This window comes from Palaemon carinicauda, chromosome 16 (genome assembly GCF_036898095.1).
Source record: "Palaemon carinicauda isolate YSFRI2023 chromosome 16, ASM3689809v2, whole genome shotgun sequence".
Classification (NCBI taxonomy): domain Eukaryota; kingdom Metazoa; phylum Arthropoda; class Malacostraca; order Decapoda; family Palaemonidae; genus Palaemon; species Palaemon carinicauda.
Window position 1 is genome coordinate 116,224,258 of NC_090740.1, and position 20,990 is coordinate 116,245,247.

Below are 20,990 nucleotides of genomic sequence, written 5' to 3' on the forward strand. Positions count from 1 at the left end.
AGGTATAGTAAACACTATTACAGTACAGTGCACAGTAACGAATGTTTATTAACGATAACACTTGGCGTACAAATGTACTGTATATTTACACTAAGTCAAACAAGCGAAAGCACACAATGTCTGTTTACGATACCGCGGTCGGAACGAAAAGAGAGAGAGAGAGAGAGAGAGATGAACGCCCGTGCGTAGGCAAGCTGGAATAGTTGCCGACCAATAGGAAAGCAGGATCTTATGGCGTCAGCTAGCGTCTGAGTAGGGAGATAACCAATGGGTGAGCGGGAGGCTGTAAGTGAGTCTACCCAAGTTCAAAGTCGGGCTGCGCGCGCTTTTTAAAATTACTCTCGGCGAAGAGTTGGGATCTCGTAAGGTTTTTGTATCCTGAAATTTTATCCGTATCCTGGGGCATAAAAATCTTAGAATCACTTTTCGCATCCTGAATTTTTCGTAAGCAGAAACTTTCGTATCCAGAGGTATCACTGTATATCGATACCATTATTCCCTTCATATCTGCTATTCATGACCTCACTATAGTGTTCCATCCAATGTTGCCTTTCTTCATCTTCTGTTGTTATAACAGATCTACCTCTTTTTCTTTTTTTGAGGGGTACAATATATGCTGCTTCTTCCTTGGTCCCGTAGAGATTTCATTGATAATTCTATGTGCAATTCTTACCATAGTCACTACCTGAATTCATAGCTTTGTCAGCCTCATCTGCTTTCCTATCTAAATAATATCCAGTTATTTCTGGCTTTTCTTTTGACCTCGCTATCAATACTGGTATACTTAACATGTTCTACCTTGTAATTTTCATTACTTCCTCAAAAACTTTCAACAAACAATTTCTTTGTCTCCTTTTTATAGCATCCCAAGTATCATTTGATATCCATGGCTTTCTCCTTGTAACTGCATGTCCGAAAACATCACTACCAACTGACTGATGTGTGTTCTTAATATCACACTATTCTTTGTTAATTGTTTTCTCTGCATTTCTTGAAGTCTTTTAAGATTGCAAATTGATTCCTACATTCAATTACAAAGGTTTCTCTGTGCTCATTTTCTAGAAACAGTTGTATCAAACCTAGGTATTCTATCTACATTTCTGTTGGGTGATTTAAGTTTTAATTTCAGTGTGGCAATGAGGAGCTGGTGATCACTACCTATATCTGCACTTTTGTAGCATCTTACATTTCTCAAAGTCCTCCTCCTCTCTTTATTAAGGGCTATGTGATCTATCTGATTTTTGTAATTACCACATGGTGAAGTCCATGTATATTTGTGGATGTTCTTGTGCTAGAAGAGTACCTCTAAGAACAAGATTATTGAACTAAAACTTATAAATTATGCTCTTTTTTTTGTGCATCTTTGCCAAGACACTCAACACCCATCACTTTCTCTATACCTTGATTTTTTTCCTTCCAACTTTAGCATTGAGGTCACAAATCACAATTTTCATATTTATTACGCTGCAGTTCTTCATAATAATCATCTTTCCATTCTTTAGGTACAGTAAATCATTTGTTGGTGCATACCAAACTATAACACTCATATTGTACTGCTTTGATTTAAACTTTGCAAGTAACAATCTACTATTTACAGCTCTCCACTCCGTTAATGCCTTTTATGATCTCGGTGTCATCATTATTCATACCCCTCCATATAAATTTCTGCAATGGTTTCAGGCTGTGATTCAAGTCTTCATAGAAATGTGGGTCAATCAGTGCTTACCAGTCACAAGGTCTCCCGGGAGATCTCCGTCGTCGTCTGCCGCGCCCCCGCATGCAGCCGGCCAGGTTAGTAATGGCCAGTTGGTTCCTTTATTGTACCGCGCATGTTGGATTTATGATGAAATGTTACTGAAGTCAGTTTTGCATAATGTAATTTATAAAGTGTTTGGATATACACTTTTATTATTAATGAAGGTTCCTAAATCTATTTACATGTGAAATGTATTAAGCATGTTGTTTGTTGTGGAATTTATATAGAAGCAGTAAGTAGCATATTTATATTGTTATATTTGCTCATTCCCTCAGTGTTTTATGTTCCGATTTTATTTTATTTAGATTTGAGTGTGCAACTACTTGTTTTTTAAAGATTGTTAGCAAAAATACCCCCATGTTTTGTTTTACCAGCTTGGAGTGATTTAAAAAGTTGACCTTAAGATTTTTTTTAACACAATTTAAGTTTCAGTTCCTGATGGAGTGATGACTATGGGCAGCCTGAAAATATTTGTTTATATGTTTGTTTGATATTTTCATGATGTTGATCTTTTGTAGAAACTCTTCATATTAGATTTTTGGAGAATTTTTCATTTATGGCATTGCTATTGAAATATTAGCATGTATACAGTAGTATATGATAATGGCACGGGTTAGATTCTGAGATATATCGAATCCTCTCGTTACTATTAGAAGGAAAATCTTAAACTAACTGATTAATTTTCATCTAGAATTTGGTCGAAATTACAGTTGACATTATATACTGTCCTCTCAATATATTTTCATTTAGTCCCTCCCTTGATGGGGTTCCCCTATTCTCACTCCAACTGGATAGATAATGGGTTTTATTACACTCGGACTTCATTTAATTGGGTCAGTCATGAAGAACAACATCGCTCATCAATTAGACTTGGTATCTTTGCTGGATTGGTTTAGTTATGTGGGACATGGGCTCTTGCATTGGCAGCCCTTAAAGGCTGGATAAATTACTGAAACTTCAATTCATCCAGCCTTTACAGGCGTGAACTTTTTATGTAAGTTTCACTGTAGTCTTTAATAAGTATATATTTATCTTTTATATAGCCCCTTATATGTAGTATAAAGTTCTAGTTGGGCCAAATCTGGTGACTCCAGACGTAACAAAATCGCTGTCAGGCTCATGACCTGCAAACTTTTTGTAGCGGAATTATCAAACTAATAACAATGGCAAGAAAGTGAAAATTGCAATAAAAAGCAGAATAAATTTTCTATATAGGTAGCCTACATGAACTGGAGACACACCAAGTGGGTCATCGAATCCTCAGAGCGTTCATCTTTAGCCGTCGATGTTCTTTGAGATATTATTAGGTCATTCAGTCATAGAAATCCTCTTAAAACCTGATTGATTTCATGGAATCTAGATGTTCTAAATCTTTTTTTAAACTCCTCTGTACAAACCCATAGAATATGTATAGTTTAGAATATTATCATTGAAAACTATTTTAGCCTCTGCTTCTTCTGAACGAGGAAGTCAGTTAAAAGCTTTATCATGCAAAGAGCATTTCATTTTTAAAGATGCAGTTGTGCCTCTTTAGCTGAAGATCAGAGCTAAGAAGGATTTCAACACCGAGATGCTTTGCTTTACCAGCTCTAGATTCTTTAGTGGAAAAGGACCTTCATGAGATTATTTTATGTTTAGTAAGAAATTTAAAGAGATCTACTTTATCTGGTAATGTCATTGATATGTAGTACAGTACTGCATAAGCAATAATTCTCACCCTATGTCCAAGAAGGATGTTTCCTTATTCATGAAGAACCTGATTATTGATGCCCATTGTAACACTCATTAGTTATAGTGGGAACTCAAAATATTAGAAGGGTAGCCACTTCCTAAATTTCCTGTAGAATCTCTCCCTGGATAGAATAGTTAATGCAGTTCAGAGATGCAATTTAATGTGTTCCTTATTTTATTCGAAAGATTTATTAACAGTTTATGAATCATGCTCTACTGTTGGCTCGCTTGTCTTTTATTTTACTAGCCCTTTCTGCGTTGCAAAAAGAAACATTGACATAGGGACTTCTCATTTTATTACTACAGCAATATACAGTACAATTTACATGTAATTCTTATGCTATACTATAAAGTTTATTGTTGTACAGCACACATTAAAAGGCTTATTACCTACATGAGAGAGGCTGGGGATATTGATATTGCCAGTTATTCCTATGCAAAATACAAAGCCTCGTTATTTAAATGCCTTCACTCCATTGGTGTTTGCCTACCAGAATTAAGGAAATCATGGGACTCAGGTAACCTTGTATGATTGCCAGCATCCCACCTGCACAGGTTAGGAGTGGCTGAATCAGCGGGACTTGCATCACTTTACTTCTGGTTGTCATTTCATTCCACACTATGCTTCACTTTACTTTGTGCTTTGTGCTTTGTCCTTTACTGTGCATTTGTGATTATATCTCAATTTAAAATGAGAACCTGCCCCAGTCTTGAAGGTAGTCCTTGTGGCATCTCCATGAGGTGAATGATGGTAGACTTCATCCTTTGTGCCCCAGGTTTCATGGTAAGTGATACTCTTTTCTTCTACTAAGGATTTTTGCAAGGATTAGCCACCCTCTCAATAGGAGAAATACAATAGTTGTCGGGAAAAAAAGGCTAAGAGGGATGCTCTCCTGCTTTTGTTTCAGCTTGGAGCAAGAAGCAGACACCTTCCATTCCAAATCTGGATTTTTCTCTTTTAGAGTCCTCTTTATTATAGTTTCCTGAAACCAGCCAGACTTCCTTTTTAAGAAAGGCTGCAGTATCCTGTTTAGCAACTCCTAGACAGATTCCAAAACTATCTCCCCACAAGTGAGTACCACCGCATTGTCTGCTACCAGAGCAAAGAATACTACTTCTTTTAAAAGAGAAGACACAGCAGCTCCCTTTCATCGTAAAGGATATCCCTCCAGCCTAAGGAGCAGAAGGCATTAGGGAAGGCATGTCCCCCAGCTTACTACTTTTGGGGGATGCCTGCGAAGTCGTTGGATGAGGTGGCAGCTTTTCGGGGAGGATCCTTGGCAGTAGAAGTACTTCACTCATGGTATCGCTTCTCATTCACGAGCTCTCACCCTCCACTATTGATCTTGTCATTTTATATGAAGGGATCTCAGAAAGACCTTACTAAAGAAAGAGGTGTCACAGATGTTCATGAAGGATGCAAGAGGAAGTCTTAGATAGGTTTCCAGGTTTCTTCAGCAACATCATCTGGGAAGAGCAAGTGACAGGAGGCTGGATATCTGTCATAGACCTTTCCCGTTTGAACCAGTTTGTGTTCCAAACGAGGTTCAAGATAAGAGTTGCTAAGCATTGGTAGCTGCACAGCTAGTAGTTTGAGACTTATCCCTTTGCAGTTATTTTCGGCCTAAGTGTGTATGAGAGTTTAGTGAATTAATTCTTCCTTCTTTTCTTTTGGGTATCCCCTCCTTGGGAGTATCATCATAGAAGACCACTTATGCAAGCAAGAATATCTGTGACTTTTTAAAATTTTTGAGTACTGTATATTGATTTTTACTTTTTGTTCATGAGACCAACATCTCGACCTTGCCTCTCATTCAAGTCGGTTGAGATTGTCTCATTTTTATGCTTTGGGTGAAGAGTCAGACAGATTCCCACCTAAGGAAGTCTCTCATCTAAACAAAGAGTGTTCGTATTTCGCATAGGAACAAACTGCAGGCTTTAAACGTACTTTTCCTAGCTATGCAAACCCGAGTTGTTTTCTCCATATGTCCCGCTTCAACCACCCCTCAAGTCTTGACCACAAGCAAGTGATACTAGTCCCATCGACTTCAGCTGTTCCTACCATGCGTGGGTTGGATGCTGACAACCATAGTGTTATCAGAAGTGAACTATTTCCTTAATTCTGGTTGTAGCCAAATAGCAACGGAGTACAACACGTTTAAATGACTCTGGTGTGTATAGCTAGGAATATTAAAAATCACTTGAATTTTGTAATTTTAAAGTAGTAAATCATTATACGTTTAAAGTACACTTACAGTACTTAAGGGTACATATAGAATTAAAATAAGCAGAAATAATAAAATCTGTAGTTTAGGTTGTCCTATCATTTGTGGAATTCCACGTGTGCAGAAGGGGTTTAAGTACAACACCCATTGATCCTCGGCAACGAGAGCTAAAACCTAGATACCTGAATTATGTGGAGGATGATGTACATTGTGTATCTATACTTTTCGTAAGGCTTCAGTCACTAAATATTTGATTGCGTTAGTTGTAAATCATCGCTGAATAATAATTTTGATATAAATAGAAGTGGAAAGGGAACTGGAAAAGGGTAAAGTTGAACAATTGGATACGAGGAGAGTGAAGAGAAGGAAGGAAAAGTAGAAACCTATAAGTACTGCATTACAGTTGAAAGATGAAGGAATACTATTCAATATTAATGGTACTGTATACAGTAACTTCATGTGGGTTTATTTTTATTTGCGGATAAGGAATTTTGATGCTTCTTATAACAGTAATAACACATTGCTCAGGTTGTATGGATTGTTTTTTATTTCGGGATTTGAAATAAGAACCAATTATTGAGTATAGGTATATTTTTGGTCCAAATAGGTCTACAAGGTTATGGTTAGAAAATATTTGTTGGGCAGTACAGGACAGGAATACATTATGAAACACTCATGACAGTTTTATAAACATTTCTAGTTGTTTTTTCTGAATTTTAGTTATTAAAATAATGATATTTTTACAGAAATTTAATCTTCAGTTATATTATTTGTTTCAATTACTTACCCGTCACATTGAATTTTTTTCCAAATATTGGAAACTTATGTATTGATATTTATTTTGCTAAAATCATAGAATTTATATATGTCAGAGTCAAGTCAAAATTGAGTTGATCAGTGTGGGATTGTTTTGTTAATATTTGCAAATTATTTTGCCGCAGACATTTATTTTCCACTTTGTTGTAGTGTCATATAAAGTATTTTTATTGAGAGGCCTTGTTATTAGTGGGCATTCAAAGTAAATGTAACTACCATTTAGTGGCATCATGTAATGTTGTAGTATACTGTACTTTGGATTGGAATTGAGAACTAATTTCCGTATTTTATTTTGTGATTTTCTTACAGCTGTATCCGGCTAGATATCCAGCTTTGTACATACATGCTTGTCTTATGTATTGACATTAAATTAATTGACTCATGTAAACTTCCTTTGCAGTACACTGCTCTGCATGCGTGCAGTGTCTTTTCAGAACACACCCCTCTAGAGTATCGGCCAAATTGGCACACAAATGGCTTTGTAAGTTCATGTGTTGCACCCTATTCCTGTTAGTGCCCCTCACTGCTGTCCTTAAAGTCGCCTGCTCACTTTTAGTTTTTAACCCTTTTACCCCCAAAGGTCGTACTGGTATGTTTCACAAAAGCCATCCCTTTACCCCCATGGACGTACAGGTACGTCCTTGCAAAAAAATGCTATAAAAATTTTTTTTTTCATATTTTTGATAATTTTTTGAGAAAATTCAGGCATTTTCCAAGAGAATGAGACCAACCTGACATCTTTATGACAAAAATTAAGGCTATTAGAGCAATTTAAAAAAATATACTGCAAAATGTGCTGGGAAAAAAATAACCCCCTGGGGTTTAAGGGTTGGAAATTTCCAAAGAGCCTGGGGGTAAAAGGGTTAATTTCAAACTAATTTGCACCCTGCCATCACCTATTTCAAATATTTACTAGTGTCATGACAGGCAGTCTTGTTGGCAATACTGTACTTCTTGCATGGATCTTTGTGTTTGCCTTGGATATTAAACATAGAGAAGAATTAATTGGTGCTGTTATCTTAAGAATTAGAAATAGCATGTTAAGGAAGTCCTCAGATTTCCATTCTTATCCGATTTTCATTAGCTTTGTGTAAAGTCAAGTTTTTCTTGTTTGTTTTTTGGTATTCGCCAAACAAGAGAGTGTTTTTTTTAACATTTTCATATATAGTGTATATCTTTTTGTGGAATACTTTATTTAGTTATCTTGTAGTGCTTTAAGTTTTAAGTAAATTTCATTGGAAGTTTAAGGATAACCTTAAAACGATTGAATTTTATTACATATACTAGTTGTTAGTAGCAAAATTCAGCGCCTTTAATGCTCTCACCACACTAGTTAACATATTTTAGAAAAAAAAAATGCTCGTTTCTATTTGATAGATTACATGCTTTGCCTAATGCTGTGCTAGGCATACATATAATCAGCAGAAGATCTTTCACTGGTAAGTAAAGAAAATAAGTTATGGTATATTTTGTTATTGAACTGAGAACAGAAACCATGATGGTTTAATTTTGCTGTTGTTGATTCTACATGTTTGATGTTTGGCATTCCAAAGGTTGGAAATTTACTAAAACAGAAGCTTTTATTTGCGCAAGGCTGAAATATTGATTAAAGATTTTGTGTAGTTTTACATGTTTAATTTAGGTTTATAGAAATGTTCATTTTGAGGAAAAGTTTCGTTTCATCGCAACCTCATTGGTCATATGTATGCCAAATATCTATGCCTGTGATGTCCCAAGGATCAACAGTGTTTTTGTCTCATCAGATTTGAGAATGTACACTCTAGTCCATTTCTTTTAGCGATGCATATTTGCACCGACTCGCAACGGTGCCATTTTAGCTCGGAAAAGTTTCCGGATCGCTGATTGGTTGGACAAGATAATTCTAACCAATCAGCGATCAGGAAACTTTTCCGAGCTAAAAGGGCACCGCCGCGAGTTGGTGCAAATATGCATCGCTAAAAGAAATGGACTATAGTATCTATCCTCAGTTTCACTTGTGGTTCTGCAGTAATGTTCTCTGGGGTGTTTGTTCAAGATTGGTTTCTAGCTTTCTATGGGTTTATTTGCCATTTGAGGTCAATTATTTTTGCCATTATTCATTCGCTCGTTTACCTAAAGGTTTAAAGGTCGCTCATGAATGGCAGTGGCAAGGGGCAGTGACATTGCCCTAGCAAGCAGGACAATGCCCTAGAGACTGGCCTTATATTATATGATCAGCGCCTAAGCCCCCACTCCACCCAAGCTAGAACCAGGGAGGGCCAGGCAGTGGCTGCTGATGACTCTAACAGATAGACCTATAGGCTCCCCCAAACCCCCAACCTTAGTTCACAAGGATGGTAAGGTTGCAGACACTAAAGGCACTAACGAGTCTGAGCGGGACTCGAACCCCCTTGTGGCAAACATCAGGCATTGATGTTTCTAATCAGGCCACATACATACATACATATACCAAGGCACTTCCCCGAATTTTGGGGGGTAGCTGACATCAACAAATGAAACAAAAACCAAAAAAGGGGACCTCTACTCTCTACGTTCCTCCCAGCCTAACAAGGGACTCAACTGAGTTCAGCTGGTACTGCTAGGGTGCCACAGCCCACCCTCCCCCGTTATCCACCACAGATGATTGAAAAAAGAGTGAATACTATTGTTGGGCATTTTAGGCTAATACTCTGTGGTGTAACCAGCATCACATTCAGTAATTATTGATAGCACTCTGATCATCATTGAAAAAAGATTTCATATTGATGAACGTCCCCTGATGTTCATATTGCTTCTTCAGAAGCTCTATTTATCAACATTCACCCCAAGAAATTAAGAAATTTTCCATTTTCTTTCCTTTTAATATTCACATGCCTGTAGGGTATTTGTTTACAAGACCACGCTCTCCATATACAGAAAAGCAATTGTTTTCCTCTTATTACTTATTCATAATTTAAGATAACTCGCCACGTGGGAAACAAGTTAGAATTATAAGAAACTATAGAATTATTTAAGAAAAAACTAGCCTGGTTTCCTTATTAAATGACCGGGAACTGACATCGTCAACATAGTCAACCAAACAGAAGTTTGTGATGCTAGCGTAAATTTGATATATATTCAAAATATATACTAAATTAAAAATGGAGTAATTACTCAAAAGTGTCTATGAAATATACAGTTCACAAATAGTGACAATTTTGATTAATTACTCCATTTTTTAATATATACAGTATTTTTAATATATATCAAATGTATGCTGGCATCACGAACTTCAATAAAATTTTAAGTACGGTAGATTGAACTCCTCACTGGGACGCCTTTTCTTGTGATGGTAGTCATGCAGGAACTAAAGCGAAAGAGGGAGAAGTGCTGGTATAAAACAGCATCCAGGACTTAGACATAAACAATTGGAAGCTCTTAATTGGTTCAAAATTTCAGGTAATGATTATGTCATACAAGAAACAACAGCTGACTAAAGTGAAAGCAAACCATGCATACGCAGTAACTCACGACTCCAAGATAAACTATTTACTAATGAAATGGTGTTCACATTTGAGTGAATATATAAGTTATGCCATAGCCCCCATTAGTCATACAGAGTAGTCCTATAGCCAGCACTCATCCATTTCTTGTAGCAGGTTCCATTCTTGCTAGAAATTGAAGCGCTGTATCTTGAGCCAAACTATGGCCAGTAGAGGTAGTGTCCCTAATTTGTTCTGTGGGAATAGAGTTCCAAGTCATCCACTGTTGAGGTTCATGATATTAGGAATACACCTACCGAACAATTTTTGCAGAAACCTTTCTTTGTGTTAGTGGCAGCTCAATGGTGTACCGAGTTGGTGTTCGCTAAACATTATCTTGAGGAGTCCTGGTGTACTTAGCGAGATTGCTGAGCTCTGAGTTCTGTAGTGGTTGTAGACAATGTGGTCCATTAACTTTTTTTTTGAGTTCAGTTAGTTTTTAATTTTTGTTTTTTTTTATGATTTTACTATCTGTTTTTAATTTTTGTTTTTTTTTATGATTTTACTATCTGTGCAATACCACATATTCATTGTTCTTAGGTAGGCTATGCTATATAATTTTGGAAAAAAGTATATTACGTTATATTTTGATTTTAGTGTGTACCAGTTATACCTGTAACATTTATTGGTCATTCCCGATTTTATACGGTACTTTTTTATTCTGATAACTTTGCACCAATTGTTTTGGTAACAAAAATGAGTACATACTGTACAGTACTCTGTTCTAGTGCCATTTATGCACTTTTCATAGTTTAGTCTTGCCCATATTATGATAAACAGTATGTTTACTTCTTATGTTACTTTATTATACAGTATTTGTTAACTCTACTCCATTGTTTTCATCAAGGCTGTCCTGTCTTATATTTCTAATTGTTTCTTTGACAAAGACTTTTCTGCCTCATGTTTGCCTATGGTCACAGCTGGGTATCACCTTCCTGTGTAGGATATTCAATGTGACTCAACTGATTTAGCTATAATGTACGATCTTGGGGGCTGCATTGGTATCCTCTTCATTGATAGTTTAATAAACTATGCCAATCCTTGGTTTATTGCTTACCACTCTCTTCATTTTCTCTATCTGCGCCTTAGCTCACATACAACAGACAGTTTGCAGAACAAAGAACCATGGAATTAGTAGACGCGGCAGTTGTTTGAGGCATGGTACTTGATTAGTATAACTATTTTGAATGACTTAACTAACCAAAGAAAATTATAAACTTTATTGCATTTTTGGGTACACATTTGCACATGGGTAAGTGCCTAGCAAGTTTTGATCACCTTATTAGGTAACCAGCTTGGTATCTTTACTTACCTTATCTGTGGAATTTCCTGCAAGACAGACTCATACCTGATTTCAGCCGTATCTATTCTTTCTCTGCATTTCTTGCGGATCACCAGCATGGTCATGGGATAAAGAGTATGCTCCTGTCAACAGCATGCTTGTGGGTCGATAGTTTGATTGAGAAAGGACTGTCCATATAGCTGTCTGCTAATCTACCTGTGTGGAGCTACACTTAACAGTACATCCTCTCTTGAGTTGACTGGCATTTCACTACCTAAATGGGATCACACCAACCTCTTTAATGCATGCTTATTGTTTGGCCAAATTGGAGAACTCGACTGCTTCTCTTTTCTTTTTTGCTTACAGAAATACCGGTTTGTGTGTGTCTTCTGTGATCATTTAGCCATGTGGATGTGATTGACTGGCGTGATCTTGTTTGGTGCATTGAAAAGAGCTTGTTTTATAAATGTAGAAAATTACAATAATGGGGTTCATTCATGGTCAATAAAGAAGTGGTCTTCCTCATTAAGTTCTAGTTGACTTACTGCTATCCATCAACCATGAAGAAACCAATAAGGCAGGACAGCAGCCTTGCCCCTCCATTTGTATATATGAAGATGACCCCACAACTTCATAAAGAAAATGCTAATGCTTCTGACCCAATATTTTATGATAAAAGTCACCTGCTATGAGTGGCAACAGACAACTTTTTCTCAATAAGATAATTATATCTTTTTTATCGGATTATAGACACACCAAGATACAGCAAATGTAATCTATCTTGAACCTAAGTTGTATACCATAGGATTCAGTGTGCTGGATCAGAATATTTCACTTAATTGTCACAGTAAAGGACATGTGTTGCTTTAAATGTTTTATTGGTTAGGTTTATCAGAAGAGATGAGGATGCCTGGTGTGCTATGAAGAGGCTGCCTATTCCTTATTTCTCTTTTTTTATCCTCATCTATAAAGAGAGGGAAGAGAGAAGTGACCTTGTGTAAAGGAATTTGCATTCATACCAAGTTTCAAACTTTATGTAGCCCACAACCAACCTAAGAATCTGTGATTTCTTTTTAATTGGATGAAGAGTATATGATTTGATAGCAAATCCGTGTTCTAGGGAATATGATGGCATGAAATGCTGAACAGCTATGAAATTAAAGCAAGTTTAGATACCACATAATTCAACGTTGCCTTTTTCTGGAAGTGGCGTCATTATTAATAAAACATTCTACTTAAACAATTTTTACTTTTCATCTCTTACATTTGATCTCTTTACCTGGCTTTCCAATTTTTTTTCAGCTTTACCTTGTTCTTATTTTCAGTTCAACGAGGGTTGGTAAATCAATTTATAGTGTAGTATATAGGTTTGAAATTTTCTTCATTGATACAATTTTTTTTTCTGAGTCTGCCCATTCCTTCAATTGGCTCATATGTTTTGAGTCACTGACTATAGTCCATTTCTTTTAGCGATGCATATTTGCACCGACTCGTAGTGGTGCCCTTTTAGCTCGGAAAAGTTTCCTGATGGCGCGATTGGTTGGACAAGATAATTCTAACCAATCAGCGATCAGGAAACTTTTCCGAGCTAAAAGGGCACCGCCGCAAGTCGGTGCAAATATGCATCGCTAAAAGAAATGGACTATAGTTGAATAGATAAAAATGATTTTAGAAAAAGATCTCTGTGCATGGAATAATTATCTATTTCTAACCTGTGTTTTCCCCTTAAAACTATTCAATACTGCTACTGTACTCTGCCATATTATATATTGGCAGCACAGTAATGCAATGAACATCAGATGTGTACTTATAAAAAAAAAATGTCTTTTTCAAATGCTCATATCTAGTAAAAAGAGATTTATTCACTAGGTAGTGGTTATATATTTACTGTGTATATAATTGTACAGAGACCACAAGAAGCTTATTTATCATTTCAGCTTTAAGGGTCTTGCATCACTAACAATTTTAGACATTCTTGCTAATATGATGATTAAGGCTGACTATATTTATTCATCCAAAATATTTGCTTGCATTATTTTACTTTAAACTTTTTTTTGTTAACAAGACAGATAATTAAAGTTTTTGCTAACCTAGACATTCTTAATGTAACTACTACTTTAGAATCTAAATATCCACCATTCCTCTTAAATAATAAAAAGATTAACTGCTTCATAATAAGTTTAATTCAGATGATAAGGCTTCTGGTGTTATTAGATTTATAGCAACATAGAAATGTTATCTGTGCTCAGCATTCAATTGGAATTGGTCATTCTTTTACATGCAAAATTATAAATTTTTTTGATTTTTTTTTTCAGCTTTAATATAATTGCTCTGAAGAAAAACATCATGATCTTTTATGTGCTAAATTTTAAAGTTTTGCGTTTGTTTGTTTTTTTTCAACTCTAATATGATCACTAAATTTTTTTTTTTTATATTTTACATGCAAAATTAGAACATTTTGTGATTTTTTTTTTCAGCTTAATATGATCGCTCTGAAAAAAAAAATTGCAATATCTGCCAGTTTGCTTGATTCTCAATGTCCATATTTTTACAGAAACATTTTCCAGTATTTGAAAATTGACTTAATTTTACAAATACAATGTATATGTAAAAAGAAAATTTCACATCATTTTTAGGCAAGTGATGAAACCTGGTCATTTGATATTCCATGTCAGTGTGTAAAATAGAAAATCAATGAAATTTGAAGAATTTGTATGAATAAGTTTCAAGCAATATATTTTTACACCATTTCCTATAAGCATGTTGTATAATGTTTAACTTCAGAGTATTTTTTTTTTCATCCTTTAGTACAGTCCCAGAAATGAAATTGGCTTTAGTTTAAGTGTCAACTTATTGTAGGTGTAATCGTATGTAGTTAGGTCTTTGAGTTACCACCATATGATCTAGGTACAGTATTCAAATTTTGCCCTTTGTTTAGGATTAACTCTTTTACCCCCAATGGACATACTGGTACGTTCCACAAAACCATCCCTTTACCCCCATGGACGTACTGGTACGTCCTTGCAAAAAACTGCTATTTACTTTTTTTTTTGCATATTTTTGATAAATTTATGAGAAACTTCAGGCATTTTCCAAAAGAATGAGACCAACCTGACCTCTCTATGACAAAAATTAAGGCTGTTAGAGCAATTTAAAAAATATGTATGGCAAAATGTGCTTGGAAAAAAAAATATCTGGGGGTTAAGGGTTGGAAAGTTCCAAATAGCCTGGTGGTAAAAGGATTAACAGCCAAAAAACTTGTGATAATACAATCCAAGTTCTATCAGATATCATTGTCATAAATCCAGCTAGTGCTTGGAAGATATGAAGGCAAATATTGATTGTGCCACAAAAATGAATACTTTTATTGTTCATTCCTTTACCATTACCAAGTGAGAAACTGCAAGATAATGGTACACTATTGTTACTCATACTAGAAAAGGGAGGACCAAACAACAGAATACTCTAACTTGGTTATCAAAGTTATGACTTGAAACGTCAAATGTAGGAGTTAGGTCAGACTAATTAAAATGTGTAAATGGAAGTACGAAAAATGATAATCACATAAGTAAAGCCATAGGGTTTGCTTTGATGATCATCATTACTCTGTTATTCTGTCTGTTTCTTTTCTCATTATTACAATACATGTGTCCTATTGCATTATAGATACTGTATGTCATAAATTCTTACTTGCAGTCTTCATATAGAGAAATTAAAAAATGTAAATCTGCTTCCTCCCAAAAAAGTGTTTTATGCATTTATAAAAATTTTCTTATATTACTAGTTGAATAGAGAGTAATTTTAATTATGCAATTTAAGGGAACTATTTCAGAACAGTAATAATACAGTACTGTAACAGATAGGAAATTATGGAAAGTAAAAGAGACAGCCTTGCTAGGAAGTTAGAAGGGCCAATATAAAAGATCTTTATACTGTATTTAGTGTGCCCTATATTTGGTGGTATAACCTCTTTTCAATAGCGGTTTGTTTACAGTAGCAATTGCAGAATTAAAAGAGAATTCAGTTACTCCAGTAACACATTTTCATTAGAGAAGTTATCAATGTGAATTTTATATATAAAGCAATAAAACTTTAAGGTTGCAGTCTCATCCTTGACAACCTCTAGTGATGTGTGCTTTACGCTATGTTAGAATGACCTAGAGAAATAGATAATTACGATTGAAATTTGATTGGAAAAACCTCTTACGCTGTGTTAGAATGACCTAGAGAAATAGATAATTACGATTGAAATTTGATTGGAAAAACCTCTTACGCTATGTTAGAATGACCTAGAGAAATAGATAATTGCAATTGAAATTTAATAGGAAAAACCTTTTAGTGTTAATGAAATGTAAAAACATAATCCAATCATGCTGGGCACAGATTGTTGCTGAAATAGTCTTCCACTTATACTTTCCTTTATTTCTGTGGAAAGTTTAAAAGTATTATTTTTTTTGGTAATATTCAATTGTCAGTTTTTGAAGAATTCCTGCACAGTAATATTTTTTGGTTTATATTTTGGTTGTCATAATTTTGTTTTTTGGTTTTATTTTAAATCACAAAATATGGGCTAAGAATGCATTTTATTATTCAGTGATATGTTGTTGTAATGCTAGAGTAAATGTAGAGTATATGTAGGAATAATTTTTCTATAGATACAGTATCTATTCACTTAATTTTTTATGGTACTGAATTTTCAAAATAGATAATTTGCTGTTTTTCTGAGATATTTTTGCATCCATTTCCAGGAGGTATTTGTTCCCTCAAGTGATCATGTTCGTGTGGTAAGAATGCTGATAAAACATCTCCACTTCTTTTCGAATAGTGGGAAATCAGCGCAGCCTTCTCCTCTGGACGATTTACGCAAGTAAGTGGAATAGACCTATTTCTGGGCTCGACCTGTCTAGACCTATGTCTAACCTACTCTTTCAGAACCTCTATCAAGTAATCATAGGTAAACACCTCTCATTACATGTACTTCTACAAGAGAAAAACCAATACATAACTACAGTATCACTCCAGATTCATTGGCACTTTTTATTGTTGTACATCGAAGAGACTATCTTATTCAGATTCTCATTTCTTAACCCTTTTACCCCCAGGCTATTTGGAACTTTCCAACCCTTAACCCCCAGGTTTTTTTTTCCAAGCACATTTTGCAATATATTTTTAAATTGCTCTAACAGCCTTAATTTTCATCATAGAGAGGTCAGGTTGGTCTCATTCTGTTGGAAAATGCCTGACGTTTCTCATAAAGTTATCAAAAATATGCAAAAAAAAAAATTGTAAATAGCAGTTTTTTGCTAGGACGTACCAGTACGTCCATGGTGGTAAAGGGATGAGTTTTGTGAAACGTACCAGTATGTCCATTGGGGGTAAAAGGGTTAAGAATACATTGTTGCTGTAGCTAAGTTTCTTATATTTATCCAGTCCTTTTTCTATACCTATACAGTTAATCGATTATTGCGGACTTATTAGGAGAATTGAGTAAGATTTTTATAGTTCTCAGATGAACATGATGGAGGGGGAGATTGGAAGATGTGCATCCTTACCCAGTGAGTGAATGTGATTAGGTGAGGTTAAAACTATGGGTTAATCTTGGTCTTCTTTGTTTGCCCCATTTTCAGCTAACTAAATCCTCTTGAGACTGAGGTTCAAATATATTTTCAGGTGGATTTTATATTGAAATGTTGGAATGTTTCTCCCTTGAGAAGGTCCCTCTGTCATTATTCTTGGCAAGCCCATAAATTGTCAGGAAGATTGCTGACCACTGTACTCCTCATTGAATTCTCCCTGGCTTCATGAGTAGGGAGAGCTTGGATCTATGTACAGTACATCTAGGAGTTTTTTTCAGAGTTGTGCAGTGAATTGTGATGTGATCGCTTCCAACATATGCTGGAAGCTATTTCTTGCAGACCGCCAATGACAATGAGTAGAGTAATTTTGGTTTGGCCTTAGGTCTTGCAGGTAGGCCCTCGATGTCTGTAATGGAGCGAGTAGATAAAGCTATTTCCCCAGAGTGTCCCAAGTGCTAGTACCAGTTCCAGTTATTTAGGAGTGATGATAGTGCCAGCGGTGTCAATGATCCCTTTCGGGATCCCCACAAGGATCATCCCCTGTAGGAGTAGTGTTGAAACATAAGAGCATACATTGTAACATTAGAATAATCCTGTGTCCAGTAAGCAGTGCTTGTGCTCTGGCTGCCCCTGTTCTTTACCTGTGACCCCAGTCCCTATCTGCGTTACGAATGTTGGGGAACTTGCCTTCCATTTACCCTGGGACAGTGTCCCTCAATTTTGTTATCCTTGTAGTTTTGTCCCAATAGGGGAGCTTTGCCGGCGATGGATACCGTGATCTATTAATTAATAGTGGCTCTGCTTGCCGATCCTGAGGAGAAAGCCGGCAGGCAGAAGTAACTTGTTCCTCTTCTGATTCTGACATCTCTTTTTCTAAGAAGAATAAGAAGTTGAGAAACCCATGAAGGCTAATTACAGTCGCAAGTAGGTTTCTTGCCGACATACCTCTCCGCGACCCGGGTTCCCCTGGCTAACAAGTAGCTAGGTGGGACAGAGGTGCATGGCCTCGTAAGGGCCCACGTCCACCTTCTGTCGGTCTGTACTGGATGAGCTTGGAGCGCTCTTTTACCTTCCTACCTCTTATTCAGGGGACGGGTATTTGGATGACACCTAGATGGTTCCTGGGCAGTATTTGTAGCCCCTATCGTTACTTCTTTGGGACCGGTACCTTAGTGCACGGGGCTGCGGCCCCATGTCCCAGGGGGCTGTGCCCGAGCCCCCCTGTCTACTTATAGCCAAGTGGGAGAGAGGAAACCACAATATTGAAATTATAACACAAAGATATAAGTAAATGCAGTTGCATTTCCTTCTGTACAGTATATGAGAAAACTGAATACCCATACTGCACAGGGGAGTTACAAAACAAAACTAGAATAGAAATTGAATTCATGGAAGTACAGAGGATTACCACACATTATTGATTGAACCACTCACAATTGTATGACAAAAACTTTGACTCTCATACAGTATATGGTTTGTAGGACCATGTAGAAAAAGGAAAAATATAACACAAGAGGCCTCAGTGAAATAAATAGTATTTGTTCCTGCATAAAACAAACTTTCGTCATTTAAAAGGGTTAACTCTGGCACAAGCTTGAGATGGCCGATGAAGAATTATCAAGAATCTGGTAGCCTCTCTCCACCAGACATCGTGTGAACAGGATCTGGTTTATACTAGGCACACCATTACAACTCTGGCTGCTGTGCCGTTCAGGCATTTGTAGTGCATCTGGCCTTTGAAGTTTTATTTCTTTTGTGTTAAGTTTTTCTGTCATTTTGGTATGAGTGCAAAGCAAGTTTGTGTGATTTGGACTTGTCTGGGTGTAGATGGTCATCATTGTGAAATGTATATGAGCCAATTAGACATTGATTCTCATCCTTTGTGTTTGGCATGTAGTGGACATTGCTACACGCCAGAGTCTTCTTGTGTTTTATGTCAGGAATGGTCGCCCGCCCACTGAAAAATTTTGAGGTAGAAAGAAAAAGAAATCTAGACGAGATTATTCTCCTTCGACGGCTTCGGTAATCGAGTAAATTGTCTAAATCTCCTTTTCCGAAATCTGAAATTCTCCTGCCTGCTCCTTCATTCTCAAGTCTTTCACAGGACGAGACAATGAAAATTGGCAACCAAGTGTTTTACCAGGAATTCCCTGACTGCAGTATGTGGATTCTGCCTTCCATAGCAAACCGAAAGATCCTTCACTTTAGGTTTAGACCTCTTGCAGCATCCTTACATTCAATCGTCAAGCATGCTCCGACTGAAGGTCACCGCTCGGCAGCTAAGACAACGCACCGCATGCCAGCTGCAAAGCACCGTGTTGTGTCATTGCCTACACTTCCTCATACCCTTGCCTCCTACAATCAGCTTATTATATTTGATCAGGGATTGATCAGCAAGTTTTCTGGTTATGTACATCTTTCTTCGTCATTACAGTCAGGAAAAAACTCGCCTGAGCGCCCACCTCAGCCCTATCTCTCACTGTTACACTTGCTATTACCATGGAGAAGGCCTTCACTTCTTCTTACACCTCGAGGTCCTTCACAGGTTCAATCCAAAGGAATTTATCCAAGTCGAAGGCTAAGGGAAGAGAAAAGAGTGATTGACAAGATCAGCACCAGACCATAAAACATCTCTACCAGTTCCCTACATTTGTTACGAGTTTGTACTTCAACTTAAGAATAGAAATGTTTATATTTTTTCAGTTGCAAAGTTTTCAATATACTGTATATTGATAAAAATATAGAAATTTCTGATGGAATAATATATTTTTTAATGTTGCATTGCATTCCAGTAAAGTGAAAATATTTTGACTTTAAATTGAATAGTAAGTACTACTGTATTGTTGTTCTACCTGTGAGAATGTTGAAAGTTTATAGTATTTTTTTAATAATTTGCAGTTTTTCCACATTTGTTTAGACAATGTTTTTTTTTATATTTTATGAGGGGGTAAACTTTTTAGAAAAACTTACAGTAAGAGCAGGATAAACGAATACTGTTATTTTTTAAGGTTTATTATTCCATTTTTCAAAGTATTGGTTTTGATTTTTGTTAATTTTTTCCCCCAGTTGAAGCTCTATTTAATAGTTACTTAAGTGAATATTTTTATTTTTTTCCAGGAATCTTTGGACTATGTACAGGAAGAGCTTGTATCAATTTTTATGTCACACCTTCAGTCACTGGCCACTAGACTCTTCCTTTAGATTAGTGTTGGAAACATGGTTGTCATACATCCAACCTTGGAGATATACTGAATATGCATCTGCTAACATGTAAGTCTTGATATTTCAATTTTTATTGGTTGTATTACTGATATTTGTAATAAGATTAACTTTGTTTGAAATCATAATGTCATGGAAGAAAAATTTATGAAGTAGATTATAATACATATATATACAAAGACATTTCCCCCAATTTTGGGGGGTAGCCGACATCAAACAAATGAAACAAAAAAAGGGGACTTCTCCTCTCTACGTCCACATATGACCCTAACAAATTTTCATTAAGATTATTGAAATTTTTTTTAATGAATGTTCGATTTTGTTATGATTTGGTGTAATATACGAAGTATTTTCTCTTTTTAGAGCTCCATCACCTGCTAACATAGAATTGGACTCGCAGCGAATTGTGGAGAGCAAATGGAAAGTTTATATCGCAGAGAATCTTCTCTTTTATACCTTACTTTTTTATCATTTAGTTTGTCGACTTTTTCGACTTGATCTGTCGGCACCAAAGAATGCCCAAATTCTTTTCAGAGTAACAAAGGTAAATTCATAATTCTTGTTTTTCTTATTGCGATAAATGTATAGACAGTATATTCAATTTTTATAGTTTCTCTTAAATATGTTCATTATTGGATGTTTTTACAAAATAAAACTTGTTTAGTTTGTTTCATACTTTTAGTATTAAGTTCATTAATAATGTATTTTACACAGCAATATAACTGGATGAAAGGTGTATCCACACATTGAGAATGGTATTACAGTAATTTTAATGTTTGATTAGGAACTACAGTTACATTGTCTTAGTTTTATAGATATCTTTTTTTTTTGAGGAAATATCTAGACCTAGTGAATTATTTTGGGAAGATTTTAACAGGAAATATA

At 35.9% G+C, this 20,990-nt stretch overlaps 1 protein-coding gene across 4 annotated transcripts in view; it reads left to right on the forward strand.

Moving 5' to 3' along the window:
• The window catches only part of LOC137655817 (sphingomyelin phosphodiesterase 4), a 105,787-nt gene that overhangs the window by 49,881 nt on the left and 34,916 nt on the right, over positions 1–20,990 (forward strand). For 3 of the 4 annotated variants that reach the window (XM_068389987.1, XM_068389989.1, XM_068389986.1), the window contains exons 6-10: positions 1,681–1,791; positions 6,929–7,009; positions 16,059–16,177; positions 20,004–20,156; positions 20,469–20,649. In XM_068389987.1, the coding sequence (XP_068246088.1) occupies positions 1,681–1,791; positions 6,929–7,009; positions 16,059–16,177; positions 20,004–20,156; positions 20,469–20,649 (645 nt within the window). The remainder of the gene's footprint in view (positions 1–1,680; positions 1,792–6,928; positions 7,010–16,058; positions 16,178–20,003; positions 20,157–20,468; positions 20,650–20,990) is intronic. The other variant, XM_068389988.1, reaches the window with a different exon arrangement.